This window comes from Aythya ferina, assembly GCF_964211825.1.
Source record: "Aythya ferina genome assembly, chromosome: W".
In the NCBI taxonomy this organism is placed as follows: domain Eukaryota; kingdom Metazoa; phylum Chordata; class Aves; order Anseriformes; family Anatidae; genus Aythya; species Aythya ferina.
In genome coordinates this window covers 10,581,795-10,596,816 of record NC_140313.1, presented here as the reverse complement: position 1 = coordinate 10,596,816, position 15,022 = coordinate 10,581,795, and the positions used below count along the sequence as shown (strand labels likewise).

General features: G+C 43.1%; 2 protein-coding genes across 2 annotated transcripts in view; one reads left to right on the top strand and one right to left on the bottom strand.

Moving 5' to 3' along the window:
• The window catches only part of LOC311426281 (uncharacterized protein), a 312,708-nt gene that overhangs the window by 168,109 nt on the left and 129,577 nt on the right, over nt 1-15,022 (bottom strand). The window lies entirely within an intron of this gene.
• The window catches only part of LOC311426255 (microtubule-associated protein 1B-like), an 85,241-nt gene that overhangs the window by 64,851 nt on the left and 5,368 nt on the right, over nt 1-15,022 (top strand). Inside the window, exons 4-6 of the mRNA XM_084502468.1 lie at nt 49-189; nt 802-7,066; nt 11,383-11,621. Coding sequence (XP_084358594.1) covers nt 49-189; nt 802-7,066; nt 11,383-11,621 — 6,645 coding nt within the window. The remainder of the gene's footprint in view (nt 1-48; nt 190-801; nt 7,067-11,382; nt 11,622-15,022) is intronic.

The window sequence follows — 15,022 nt, the reverse complement described above, 5'->3', positions numbered from 1 at the left end:
ACCGCATGCTAACTCCCATTATTGATGTACTTATCTCCTTCATTCTAGGTGCGTTTAATGATCACAGATGCTGCAAGACACAAACTCCTTGTACTAAGTGGACAGTGCTTTGAAAACACAGGAGAACTCATTCTTCAGTCAGGGTCCTTTTCCTTCCAAAACTTCATTGAGATATTCACGGATCAAGAGGTGTGTTCAGAAAAGTGTCTTCCATACATTGTTATGTGATGGCACAAGTTTCTAGAAGACTAAAAATGGCCTTCTGTTAAGTTAGAATTAGCACTGATAGCTTGACGCTGATGCTCTTTACTCTTTAATAGAGGGTTTCTTTCAAAACGTATTTAATTTACTTTAGCTTTGATATAAAATGCTTAACAAAAAAAAATACATTTTAATTTGGGGAATTAAGATTATGACTTTGAGAAACAGAAAACAGAAAGAACTGAAGCCCATGTGAGGAGGGGTGGGGAAGGCAACTGCCCCTGGGAGGATGCTGACCTCCTCCAGGCTGCAGATACTCTGTGCCTGTTAAGAAGATGTGCTGTTTCCCTTAGATATTTGGACAGCTCTTCTGGATGGACTGAGGCAGCACAGAGACTCTTGAGCCTATGGCAGAGATAGTGGCAGCTCTGGCAGCATTAGCTTCATAGCCCTCATCCCCTCTGAATATACAAACTCGTACGATCCTCCTATAAAGAGTGAAAGAGGGAAGGGGGAACCTTGGAAAATGCTGTGTTATGGTATTAATTATTAAAAATGAATCTACATGCATCTTCTTGTGTTTTTGTTTTAAAACCCTAGATTGGTGAATTATTGAGCACCACCCACCCTGCTAATAAAGCCAGCTTAACTCTTTTCTGTCCTGAGGAAGGGGACTGGAAAAATTCTAACCTTGACCGACACAACCTTCAAGACTTTATTAATATTAAACTCAACTCAGCTTCCATATTGCCTGAAATGGAAGGACTCTCTGAATTCACAGAGTATCTGTCAGAATCTGTAGAAGTACCATCACCCTTTGACATTTTGGAACCCCCAACCTCAGGAGGCTTTTTGAAACTCTCCAAACCCTGCTGTTATATTTTCCCAGGTGGAAGAGGGGACTCTGCATTGTTTTCAGTGAATGGATTCAACATGCTTATCAATGGAGGATCTGAAAGAAAATCTTGCTTTTGGAAACTTATCCGACATTTGGACCGGGTAGATTCCATTCTGCTCACTCACATCGGAGATGATAACTTGCCAGGAATCAATAGCATGCTTCAGCGAAAGATAGCCGAATTAGAAGAGGAACAGTCCCAAGGGTCTACTACCAACAGTGACTGGATGAAAAATCTGATCTCACCTGATTTAGGAGTTTTATTTCTTAATGTACCTGAGAACCTGAAGAACCTGAATCCTAACTTTAGAATAAAAAGTAGTATAGAAGAAGCTTGTTTTACTCTCCGGTATTTAAATAAACTGTCTATGAAACCAGAACCTCTTTTCAGAAATGTAGGAAATACCATTGACCCCATCATTTTATTTCAGAAAATGGGGGTTGGCAAACTTGAGATGTATGTGCTCAATCCTGTCAAAAATAGCAAAGAGATGCAATATTTTATGCAACGGTGGAGTGGTACTAGCAAAGATAAAGCTGAATTTCTGCTACCAAATGGCCAAGAACTAGACATTCCATTATCCTATTTCACCTCTGTCTCATCCCTGATTGTGTGGCATCCAGCTAATCCTACAGAAAAAATAATCCGAGTTCTATTTCCTGGAAACAGCACCCAATATAATATTCTAGAAGGATTAGAAAAACTCAAACACTTAGATTTCCTTAAACAACCAATAGTTACACAAAAAGACCGAACTGTAAACATTGCTAGTCTGGCTGTGAAACAAGAAAAGGTGAAACAACGAACAGACAGCAAAGAGAATCTCAAGCCTGCTGCAAAGACACCACCAATCAAGATAGTCAGAAAAGAATCTAAAGAAGAAACACGGGAGCCTGCAAAGCCCAGTCCAGCACTGGAAAATACTCAGAAATTAGAAAGCAAAGAAAAAGTTCCAGTTAAAAAAGAGAAACCAGCCAAAACAGAGACCAAACCTATAGTGACAGAAAAAGATGGAACAAGCAAAGAAGAGCAAATAGTGAAATCTGAAACTCCTGAAAAACAAGTTACAGATGTAAAATCAAAAGTGGCAAAGGAGAAGACAGTGAAAAAGGAAGTCAAAAAAAAACCTGAAGAAAAGAAAGAGGAAAAGGAAAAAACAAAGAAAGAGATTTCTAAAAAAGAGGAGAAAATACTTATCAAAAAAGAGGAAAAACACAAAAAAGAAGAGATCAAGAAAGAAGTTAAAAAAGATGTGAAAAAGGAAGAGAAGGAAAGTAAGAAGGAAGTAAAGAAAGATGCTCCACCAAAGGAAGCTAAAAAAGAAGCGAAGAAGGAACTTAACAAGGAAGAAAAAGAAGCCAAAAAGGATATCAAAAAGGTTTCTAAAGAAGCAAAGAAGACAACTGGTCCTTCAACTGAAGCCAAAAAGCTAGCAGCAAAGCCTAAATCACAAAAGAAGGAGGACCCTGTTAAAAAGGAAGCAGTACCTGCTGGAAAGCCAAAGGAAAAAGGAAAAATTAAGACTGTGAAGAAGGAGATCAAATTCAGTGGAGCACAAGTTGCCCTTGTAGCAGTTGGAACTGCTGCCACAACTGTAACAGCTGTAGCAGCTGCAGAAATTACAGGTAGTGGAAAAGAACTTGAAGTGGAAAGATCCCTTATGTCTTCACCAGAGGATTTAACAAAGGATTTTGAAGAATTAAAAGCTGAAGAAGTAGAAACAATAAAAGAAACAAAACCTCAGGTTGCATTCATAGAGGATGAACTGAAACTCACTGGCAAAGAACAAAAAGAGGCCTTTGATTCCCAAAAAGAAAAATTAGAAAATGAAGGACCTTCAGAGTCCTCTGATGAAGGTATAACAACCACAGAGGCTGAGGGTGAGTGTGAACAGACACCTGAAGAATTGGAACCAGTGGAAAAGCACAGGGTTGATGACAATGAAAAATTTAAAGATGAGGGAACTGGCTTGGCAGAATCATCTGAAGTGGAAAATTATGAGGAAAAGGCAGAGACAGAAGATGCTGAAGAACAAGGTGAAGATGAGGAAGAAAAGACATCATTGGACACCACAAAACTATACATGGAAGAAGCAAGAATAATGGAAGAGAGTTCAGAAGAAATAATGGTCAAAGCAGATGTTAGCATTAAAGATGAAAAATATATTGAAAAGGCAGATTATGAGGCATCAGGTGAACAATATGAAGAAACAGTAGAAAAGGCAGAAACTAAAGAAACTGAGGAAGAGGAGGAAGACAAAACAGAAGATAAAGAGGATACTGAAAAAATAGAAGCTAAAGAAGATTATGTGATGGCTGTTGTAGACAAAGCTGCAGAAGCTGGTGAAGTTGAAGATAAATATGGCCTACTCATAATTACACCAACAAAATGCTCAGAGCCTCAGTCTCCAGCAGTTGAACTGGCCTCACCAATCCATGATGAGACATTACCAGGTAATTCAGAAAGTGAAGCTATTGTTTCTGATGAAGAAAATAGAGATCAACCTGAGGAATTCACTGCTATTTTGGGTTATACACAGTCTACTACCGAAATACCCAGTAAACCAACTTCAATGGATGAAATGTCTACACCCCGGGATGTCATGAGTAATGAAACTAATAATGAGGAAAGTGACTCAACTTATCAGGAGTATGCGAACATCACCAAGTATGAGACATCACTGTACTCTCAAGACTTTGGTAGACTTAAGCTTTCTACACTTCCGGATGCTTTTAATGGAATATCTGAAGGAACCAAAACAGAGGCCACAGAAGGTAGAGACTATAATGCCTCAGCTTCTACCATCTTGCCACCTTCTTCATTAGAGGAAGACAAATTCTGCAAATCTGCATTCCAGGATGTATACTGGCAAAAAGAAAATGAAACCCAAGGCACTACTAAATTAGAAATCAAAGAAACCTGCTCAGAAAATGTTGGTGGAAAATGTAGTCCAGCCAAGAGTCCATCTGAGAATTTGTCTCCTCTATCACCAGTTGTCAAAACACCACTGAGTGAACATAGTGTGAACTTTTCACTTACTCCCAATGAGATCAAGGTCTTGGCTGAGAATGTCCCCATTGCTATATTGCCTGATGTACATCAAGAAGTTGCCAAAGAGCACTGTGCAAGCCTTGAAGATATAACATTAGAAGTAGTATCTCCCTCACAGTCTGCTGCTGGTAGTGCTGGCCACACACCTTATTATCAGTCTCCCACTGATGAAAAATCCAGTCAGCTTCCCTCTGAAACCAGTGAAAAGTCAACAGAAGCTCCAGTTAGCTTTGAATTCAGTAAAGTCATAGATGAGTCTTCAAAACCCATAATAAGCCCTATGGATGAACCTGTGCCAGATTCAGAATCTCCTATTGAAAAGGTTCTCTCGCCTCTACGGAGTCCACCACTGATAGGTTCAGAGACCACTTACGATACATTTTTGAGTGATGATGTAAAGTGTCCCACCAGAGATTATGGAAGTCCCTCTAAGGGAATACCTGAAAAAGAAAAAACACCTGTTCAGATGAGCCCAGCTTCTGAAGGCAGCTCTGTGGGCCTTTGCCAAGAAAAGAAAGATGAAAAAAGCATGGAGTTTATGGTAATTAAGGAAAGCTTCAGCCTAGAAAGGAAAGTGGAGGATACAGAACCCAGCAACTCTCAGTCCTCATTGGTCTTGGATGACCAGAAGTTAACAGGTGATCTCTCACCTACTCAAATAGATATCAGTCAGTTCAGTTCTTTAAAAGAAGACACCAAAATGTCAATTTCTGAAGGCACTGTTTCTGACAAATCTGCAACTCCTGTTGATGAGGTCATAGCAGAAGACACCTATTCCCATATAGAAGGAGTAGCTTCTGTCTCTACAGCATCTGTTGCTACTAGTTCATTTCCAGAACCAACTACTGATGATGTATCTCCTTCTTTGCATGCTGAGGTTGGATCTCCCCACTCTACAGAAGTTGACGATTCCTTTTCAGTGTCAGTTGTACAAACACCAACAACGTTTCAGGAAACAGAAATGTCTCCATCTAAGGAGGAGTGCCCAAGGCCTATGTCGATTTCTCCACCAGATTTCTCACCTAAAACCGCAAAATCAAAAACCCTTATGCATGATCACAGATCTCCTGATCAGTCAGTAGAATTTGGTCAGGAGTCCCCTGAGCAGTCTTTAGCAATGGACTTTAGTAGGCAATCTCCAGAATATCCTACTGTAGGCATAAGTATACACCATATATCTGTAAATGGACCAACAGAAGTAGATTATAGCCCTTCAGATATACAGGAGGCAACTTTTGCACAGATTTCCCCTGTGGAGCAGACATCTTACGCTCAGGAGAAGGATATTTCAGAAATTATTTCAGTTTCTCAAACTGAAGCTTCATCTTCAACTTCATCAGCTCATACACCTTCCCAGGTAACTTCACCACTGCTAGAGGAAACTTTTTCAGGTGCTGTTTCACCCAGAGATATGTCACTACATTCTTCTTTTACCTCAGAAAAGGTATTGAGCCTAGGAGAAAGGCTGTTTCCAAAGTCTGACCCATCTCCACTAACTCCAAGGGAATCTTCTTCTCTATACTCTCCTAGTTTTCCAGATTCACATCCTGTAATCACAGAAGTAGTTTCAGATAGTTACACATCTTCATTGTCACTGCAAGTGTCCTCTGACAAAGCATTTGGTAAACAGGCTGTCATATTACGGGAACCTCTAACAAAGCACAGCCCAGAACTTTTATTCAACCCAGAAATAATAGATTCACCGATAAGCAGTAGGTCACCAGAAGAGCTTAGTTATTCTTATGAGGCCACAGAGAAAACTACTAGGTCACCAGAGGATATTAGCTACTCCTATGAGGCAGTTGGAAAATCTACTAGATCATCTCAGGCCACAGATTATTCCTATGAGACAACAGGGAAAACCACCAGATCACCTGGGGCCATAGATATTTCCTATGAGAGAATTAGGAAAGCTAACAGATCACTTGATGCTATGGATTCTTCCTATGAGACAACAGGGAAAACCACTAAGTCACCAGAAGCCATTAGCTACTGCTATGAGACAACTGGGAGAACCACCAAGTCACCAGAGACCATGGCTTACTCCTATGAAATAACTGGGAAAGCCACCAGCTCACCTGAAGTTAGTAGCTATTGCTATGAAGCAAGTGCACATCTTACTCCAGGAAAATCATTAGCAGAATCTTGTCAGGATGTTGATTTATGTCTTGTGTCCTCCTGTGAATATAAACATCCTAAAACTGAACTTTCACCTTCATTTATCAACCCAAATCCCCTTGAGTGGTTTGCAATGGAACAGTTTCAAGATCAAGAAAAGCCATTAACTCAGTCTGGGGGAGCCCATCCACCTTCTGGGGGAAAGCAGCAAGAGCGTCAGTGTGATGAAACCCCTCCCACATCAGTGAGCGATTCTGCCCCATCTCAGACTGATTCAGATGTTCCCCCTGAGACTGAGGAATGTCCTTCCATCACTGCAGATGCTAACATTGACTCAGAAGATGAATCAGAAACCATTCCAACAGACAAGACAATTGCATACAAACACATTGACCCACCACCTGTCCCAGTTCAGGATCACAGCCCTTCCCCTAGGCACCCTGATGTCTCCATGGTTGATCCAGAGGCTTTGCCAGTCGATCAGAATTTGGGTAAAACTTTGAAGAAGGACCTCAAAGAAAAGACAAAAACAAAAAAGCAGGGCACTAAGACCAAGTTGTCTTCTTCTGTTAAAAAAAGTGATGGTAAATCAAAGCAAGCGGCTTCACCAAAACCAGATGTAAGAGATTCTTTAGACAAAAATTCCCAAACAGATTCTCCAAAAAAGGAGTTTGTGGAGAAGAGAACCAAAAATATCTCTAATCCAGATGTAAAGTCCCAAGTGGAAGAGAAAGATAAGGATACCAAGAATGCAACAAATACAACAGCATCCAAGTCAACAAAGACTGCAACCACAGGTAAAGGCAGATAGGATCTCCCTAGTGTTAAGATTTTCTTAGTTGTTTAAGTGAAGTTAGGTTGTCCTTATATCAGTTGAGAATGCAATTTACAGCAAACACCCAAAGAAAGTCCATGCTTTAAAAATAAATCCAGAGTGTAAAGGCTGCATTTAAATGAATGAAATATGCTGAATTAACTTTTGCGATCTGGGAAACTAGATGCATCAGTTTGCTCAGATGTAAAGAATTAGAGTGAGTACATCAAGTATAAAAAGATTAATACTAGCTGTCTAAATTAGTTAGCCAACTAATAGAATTAAAAGTATTGCTTTTGTAGGTGAAGTGAAATTAGTAGTAAAGTGACCCACTTTATTCATTGTAAGAATCATGTAGGCATAATGCTCCTAACATAAACCATTCAAACCAATTCATTTTAATTTTGTGAGAGGCAAAGGTGATATAGGACATTGGATGTGTTTATTACTTTGCTGGATTCTTTTTAAAGAGTATTTTAAAAATAACAGCAGTATGAGAACTTTCAGTGAGCTAAGCATGTACATCACATAATCTGGTTAAAGTCTTATGCTGTCAGTGATGGCTAAATATATGGAAAGTTAATGTTATTTTGAATGACTGTTGTGTAGTCTATAAGTAGTAATAAAATATGAATTATATCACTGAAGGAGGCATTGTGCTAATATGTTGTTTCTGGCAGATCTTGTTACAGAGCATTTTGAGGATACTTTGATTTTGCTGTTGTCATCAGGACTGATATTCTATTGAAAGCTTTTTACAAGACGCAAGTCTAGGATTCAGTACAAGCAAACCAGCATTCATCTGTCTGTAGCTTCCCCATTTTCTGTGGTCTTCTGTTCCTTTCATATACCATCATTTGCAGGTCTCTGTTAATAGATGCTTTTCAAAGTAGTGGTATAGTTCCTCATGCTGTACATTTCTCCAACACTTTATATTAGATTCTTCTTCCTTGAAGCATACTTCTCAGACATACACTAGAGCTGAAGACAAGGCTTTATTTGATATTGACATTTAGGTGTAAAATATAATGTCTAATACTTTATCCAGTGTTGGTATTCACAGTTCAAAAGGTTTATTACAGACTTTTTATCACAGATGATCAAAGATTTTGTAAAATATGCATTAGTTAAAATGATCTAATTCAGGAAAACTTATCATATTATGATGCTTATTTGGCATATTGCTCTCTGATGAATATCATCAGGTCATGTTAGACAATTGTAATGGACTTTCCTGGCCTTTCAATATGTAACCCTTAATAAAGTGTATTGCTCAGATAATTTAGTTTACCAAACTTCATACTCTGTAACTTCATGGAGAGGCTAATAAAACATAAATGGTGATCATCTAAATACAATTACTGATTGAATCTTGATTGTCAGGTCACCCTGTGATTCAATGTGTGACAAAAGCAACTTTTATGAAATATTTTTAGTGCTAGTGTTTAAACTTTGAACTTCCTTTTGACTGAAGCTCTTAGAACAGGTACTACACCATGTATAACAGCAAAAACACTCTTCCCCTTACTTTTTGTGATGTGGCTAATTTGTGTATGCAAATAAGGAACTAGCAGGCAAACAAATACTTGTTCTTAGTTCCCTGAAGTAATTGAATTAGGAAATTTCACTGTCCTCCCAAGTTCCTTTTTGCCCCTCTTTCTGCTCTCATTTAGTAGCTTCCTGATGCTGTAAGACAGCCTGAAAATATCAAAGCTGTTGTGCTGATACCCCAAATCTCAAGACTGTTTAAAATCTGCATGACTTCCTGTGTGATCCTAAGTTTTATAATCATGCATACCCAAGACTTTGGAAAGCTGTGATTCTTAACTTGAGAAATAGAATCATAGAATGGCCTGGGTTGAAAAGGACCTTAAAGATCATCTAGTTTCAACCCCCCTGCTCTGGGCAGGGTTGCCAGCCACTAGAGCAGGCTGCCCAGAGCCGCATCCAGCCTGGCCTTGAATGCCTCCAGGGATGGGGCATCCACAGCCTCCCTGGGCAACCTGTTCCAGTGCCTCACCACCCTCAGAGTGAAAAACTTTTTCCTAATATCTAACCTAAATCTCCCCTGTCTTAGTTTAAAACCATTCCCCCTTGTCCTATCACTATCAACAGATGTAAACAGGCATTCCCCCTCCTGATTATACACTCCCTTCAAGTACTGGAAGGCTGCAATGAGGTCTTCCTGGAGCCTTCTCTTCTCCAAGCTGAACAAGCCCAGTTCCCTCAACCTTTCTTCATAGGGGAGGTGCTCCAGCCCTCTGATCATCTTAGTGGCCCTCCTCTGGACCCGTTCCAAGAGCTCCACATCCTTCTTGTGCTGGGGGCCCCAGGCCTGCATGCAGTGTTCCAGGTGGGGTTTCACAAGGGCAGAGTAGAGGGGGACAATCACCTCCCTCTCCCTGCTGGCCACCCCTTTTTTAATGCAGCTCAGGACACAGATGTCCTTCCGGGCTGCAAGCATGCACTGCTAGCTCATGTCCAACTTCTCGTCCAGAAGGAAGTCCATCAAGTCCTTCTCTGCAGACTACTCTCAAGTTCTTCTTTGCCCGGTCTATATAAATACCTGGGATTGCCCCAGCCCAAGTGCAAAACCTTGCACTTGGCCTTGTTGAACCTCATTAGGTTCTCATGGGCCCACTTCTCCAGCCTGTCTAGGTCCCTCTGGATGGCATCCCTTCCCTCTATTGTATCGACTGCACCGCTCAGCTTGGTGTCATCTGCAAACTTGCTGAGAGTGCACTTGATTCTGTCATCTATGTCGTTGATAAAGATGCTGAAGAGTACCAGTCCCAAGACCAACCCCTGAGGGACACCACTTGTGACTGGCCTCCACCCAGACATAGAACCGTTGACCACAACCCTTTGGCTGCGACCAACCAACCAATTCTTTATCCACCTAACAGTCCATTCTTCAAATCCATACCTCTCCAATTTAGAGAGAAGAATGGTGAGGGACCATATCAAAGGCTTTGCTCAAGTCCAGGTAGATGATATCCATCACCCTTCCTTTGTCTACCGATGCCATCACTCCATCATAGAAGGCCACCAGATTGGTTAGGCAAGATCTGCCTTTGGTGAAGCTGTGCTGGCTGTCTCGAATCACCTCTTTATCTTGTGCATGCCTTAACATGTCTTCCAGGAGGATCTGCTCCATGATCTTCCCAGGCACAGAGGTGAGGCCCACCTGCCTGTAGTTCCCTGGGTCTTCCTTTCTCCCTTTTTTAAAAACGGGAGTAACGTTTCCCTTTTTCCAGTCACCAGAGACTTCACCCGACAGACATGATTTTTCAAATATGATGGAGAGTGGCTTGGCAACCACACCATCCATCTCTCTCAGCACCCTGGGATGTATAACATCTGGCCCCATGGACACATCCAATTTCATTAGGCCTGACTTGTTCCACTGTCACAGTGGGACGGAATCCGCTCCTCTCACCCTCTCCTTGAGGTTCAGGGTCCTGACAGACATAGGAAACTTGACCACCAGTGAAGACTGAGGCAAAGCACTTACTGAGTACCTCAGCTTTTTCCATGTCTAAGAAAGCCAGTTCTCCCATCTCGTTTATCAGAGGGGGAACACTCTCCTTGGCCTGTCTCCTCCTGCCTATGTATCTGTAGAACCCCTTCTTGTTGTTCTTCACACCCCTTGCTGAGTTCAGCTCCATCTGTGCTTTGGCTTTCCTGATCCCATCTCTACACATCCAGACAACACCCCTGTATTCCTCCCAGGCTACGCAACCCTGCTTCCATTTCCTGTACATTTCCCTCTTTTCCCTCAGTTTAAGCTGAAGGTCCGTGCTCAGCCATGCCAGTTGCCTGCCTCCTCTGCTTGATTTCTTTTGCTGGGGGATGGAGAGCTCTTGCACTCTCAGAAGGGTGTCCATAAATTTTACTTACTTTACCTTAATTTACTGAATGGTAATTCAGTATTCACGGGCCTGCAATTGTAATTGTTGGATAATAATAGCATATTACTTATATAAGTAATACATATATAAGGTTTAGTCAATTGTTGTTTATGTGGTAGTGAGCTTTTATTGTATTATATAGTTAGTTACATTTATTATTTTTTCCTCTTAGTACAGTTGTAACTGGGATACAACAGATCTGGAAAGTGTCATTAGGAGGGTAACGCCATAACTGTTTCAAAGGACACAGAAGTACAGCTGTAGCTATGTAATGCTTAACAAACAGCAGCTATTTTAAGGAATATCACCTCAGCAATTATAACATAATTAGTAAATGCATGTTTTTAACCAGCCTGTAATATATTCTTTTGTTGTTTTATTTCCAAAGGATCTGGGAATACTAAGTTGGCAAAATCTACGGTGGTGCCTCCAGGACCTCCAGTGTATTTGGATCTGGTGTATATTCCCAACCACAGCAATAGCAAGAATGTCGACATTGAGTTTTTCAAGAGGGTGCGGTCATCCTACTATGTGGTGAGCGGGAATGATTCTACAGCTGAGGAACCAAGCAGGACTGTTCTGGACTCCCTGCTGGAGGGCAAAGCCCAGTGGGAGAGTAACATGCAGGTAAGCTCTTCACTAGTGTTTCTACCTGGAACTTTAAACTTCTCCGGGAAGCAACTATGGGAAGCCAAAGCATTGTTGGAGTGGATGGCGACTGCTCGGGACATGGGATTTCCAGCCAGGGCACCTCATTTTGCCAATAATGTGAGAGGACACCCAAGTCAAGCACAGAGATGCACCATACTCAGCCACTCCCCCATTTCTGGACCATCTGACCTGTCCCTCGAGAATAAAACAATTTGGAACTCATGGTTTACAGGGCCATTTAGCTGTTTCACACTATTGCTATACCATATATGATCCAAGTTTGGAAACTTGCAGTTTGTAAGTAGGAAAGAAAAGTGAATATTTCATGCTTTGTATAGTAATCACATACACTTGGAAACTTCTTGTACCTTTCCAATATGGTAAATAAATAAACAAAATATTTGGCCATAATCTGAAGAGCTATCAGTACAGACAATCATAGAATCATAGAATCATAGAATATCCTGAGTTGGAAGGGACCCTTAAGGATCATCAAGTCCAACTCTCGACACCGCACAGGTCTACCCAAAAGTTCAGACCATGTGCCTAAGTTCACAGTCCAATCGCTTCTTAAATTCAGACAGGCTCGGTGCAGTGACCACTTCCCTGGGGAGCCTGTTCCAGTGTGCAACCACCCTCTCTGTGAAGAACCCCCTCCTGACGTCCAGCCTAAATTTCCCCTGCCTCAGCTTAACCCCGTTCCTGCGGGTCCTGTCACTAGTGTTAATGGAGAAAAGGTCTCCTGCCTCTTGACAACCCCTTACAAGGAAGTTGTAGACTGCGATGAGGTCTCCCCTCAGCCTCCTCTTCTCCAGGCTGAACAGGCCCAGTGACCTCAGCCGTTCCTCGTACGTCTTCCCCTCCAGGCCTTTCACCATCTTCGTAGCCCTCCTCTGGACACTTTCCAACAGCTTCATGTCCTTTTTATACTGTGGTGCCCAGAACTGCACACAGTACTCGAGGTGAGGCCGCACCAGCGCAGAGTAGAGCGGGACCATCACCTCCCTTGACCTACTAGCGATGCCGTTCTTGATGCACCCCAGGATACGATTGGCCCTCCTGGCTGCCAGGGCACACTGCTGGCTCATATTCAACTTTCTGTCTACCACGACCCCCAGATCCCTCTCTTCTAGGCTGCTCTCCAGCGTCTCATCGCCCAGTCTGTACATGCAGCCAGGGTTTCCCCGTCCCAGGTGCAGGACCCGGCACTTGCTCTTATTGAACTTCATGCGGTTGGTGATCGCCCAGCTCTCCAACCTGTCCAGATCCCTCTGCAAGGCCTTTACGCCCTCATTTGAGTCCACAACTCCTCCAAGTTTGGTGTCATCAGCAAACTTGCTCAAAATACCCTCTATTCCTACATCCAGATCGTTTATAAAAATATTGAAAAGTACCGGCCCTAAAATGGAGCCTTGAGGGACCCCACTGGTGACCGCCCGCCAGCCTGACGCAGCTCCATTTACCATAACCCTTTGGGCCCTGCCCGTTAGCCAATTGCTCACCCATCGTATGATGTTTTTATTTAGCTGTATGGTGGACATTTTGTCCAGTAGGATCCTATGGGAAACCGTGTCAAAAGTCTTGCTGAAGTCCAAAAAAATCACATCAGCTGGTTTCCCTTGGTCCACCATACGGGTGATCTTATCATAAAAGGAAATCAGGTTAGTTAGGCAGGACCTACCCTTCACAAACCCATGCTGGCTGGGACCAATGACTGCTTTGTCCCCCAGGTGTGCCTCAATAAGTCCGAGAACCATCTTCTCCATGATTTTACCAGGCACTGACGTGAGACTGACAGGCCTGTAATTGCTAGGGTCTTCTTTCTGACCCTTCTTGAAAATCGGCACAACATTTGCCAGCTTCCAGTCTACCGGGACCTCTCCAAATTCCCAGGATCGTTGAAAAATAATTGATAGAGGTTCCGCGATGACATCCGCCAGCTCTTTCAGCACCCGGGGATGAATCCCATCCGGACCCATGGACTTGTAGGGATCCAGGTGGAGTAGCAAATCCCGCACACGTTCAGGGTCAGTTGGGAGTTTGTCATCCCCACCATCCCGGTCCTCCAGCTCAGGGCACCCTGGGTCCCGAAGCCCATCATCGGCATTGAAGACAGAGGCAAAGAAGGCGTTAAGCGTCTCTGCTTTGCCTACGTCATCGTCTGTGAGGAGACCTTCCCTATCAAGGAGCGGCCCTATGTTTTCTTTAGTTCTCCTTTTTCCATTCACATATCTAAAAAAACCCTTTTTATTTTCTCTCACAGACACATCCAGCTTCAACTCTAGCTGTGCTTTGGCCACTCGAACTTTCTCCCTACAAACACGAACAGCATCCCTGTATTCTTTCCATGACGCCTGGCCCTCCTTCCAGTAGCGAAACACTCTCTGTTTCCGCCTAATCTCCATTAGAATGTTCCTGGTCAGCCACGCCGGCCTCCTGCCCCGCCTGCCTGACTTGCGATATTTTGGAATTGCCTTATCTTGTGCTTCTAGGAGGCATCGCTTAAAGAGTGACCAGCACTGGTGGACATCGAGGCCTTCAAGAGCAGTTTCCCAGGGGACCTTGCTGACTAGTTCCCTGAGCAGCCTGAAGTCCGCTTTCCCCATATCTAGGGATGAGGTTTTGGTGGCACTTTTCCTTCTGTCACCATAAATTTTGAACTCAACCACTTCATGGTCGCTATGACCGAGGCGGCCACCAATCACCACATCTCCCACCAGACCCTCTCTGTTTTCTAGCAACAGGTCTAGGAGGGCACCTTTCCTAGTTGGCTCCGTTAGCACCTGTACCAAGAAGTTATCATCTAGGTGCTTCATGAACCTCCTGGACTTGCTCGTGTCAGCCGTGTAGCACTCCCAGTTAACGTCCGGCAAGTTGAAGTCCCCCATAAGGACAAGGGGAGTTAATCTCGAGGCCTCTCTTAGTTCTGTAAAGAATAATTTATCGGTGCTATCATCCTGGCCAGGCGGTCTGTAATAGACTCCCACAACTACATCCCCTTTATTCGTTCGTCCCTTGATCCTTACCCAGAGGCTCTCAACTTTGCCATCGCCGACCTGAAGTTCCACACAGTCCAGCCCCTGCTTCACATACATCGCCACCCCACCACCTCGCCTACCCTGCCTGTCCCTCCTGAAGAGCCTGTAACCATCTATCGCAACACCCCAGTCACAGGACTCATCCCACCAGGTTTCGCTTATGCCGATGATGTCGTAGTTGCGGGACTGGGCCAGGACTTCTAGCTCATCTATTTTATTCCTCATACTGCGTGCGTTTGTGTAAAAGCACTTCAGGTGCGTCTCCTTACACTCAGCACCTTGTGGATCTGACCAAAGGACCCCACTGGCACACAGCCCCTCTGATTCCAGCGTACCATC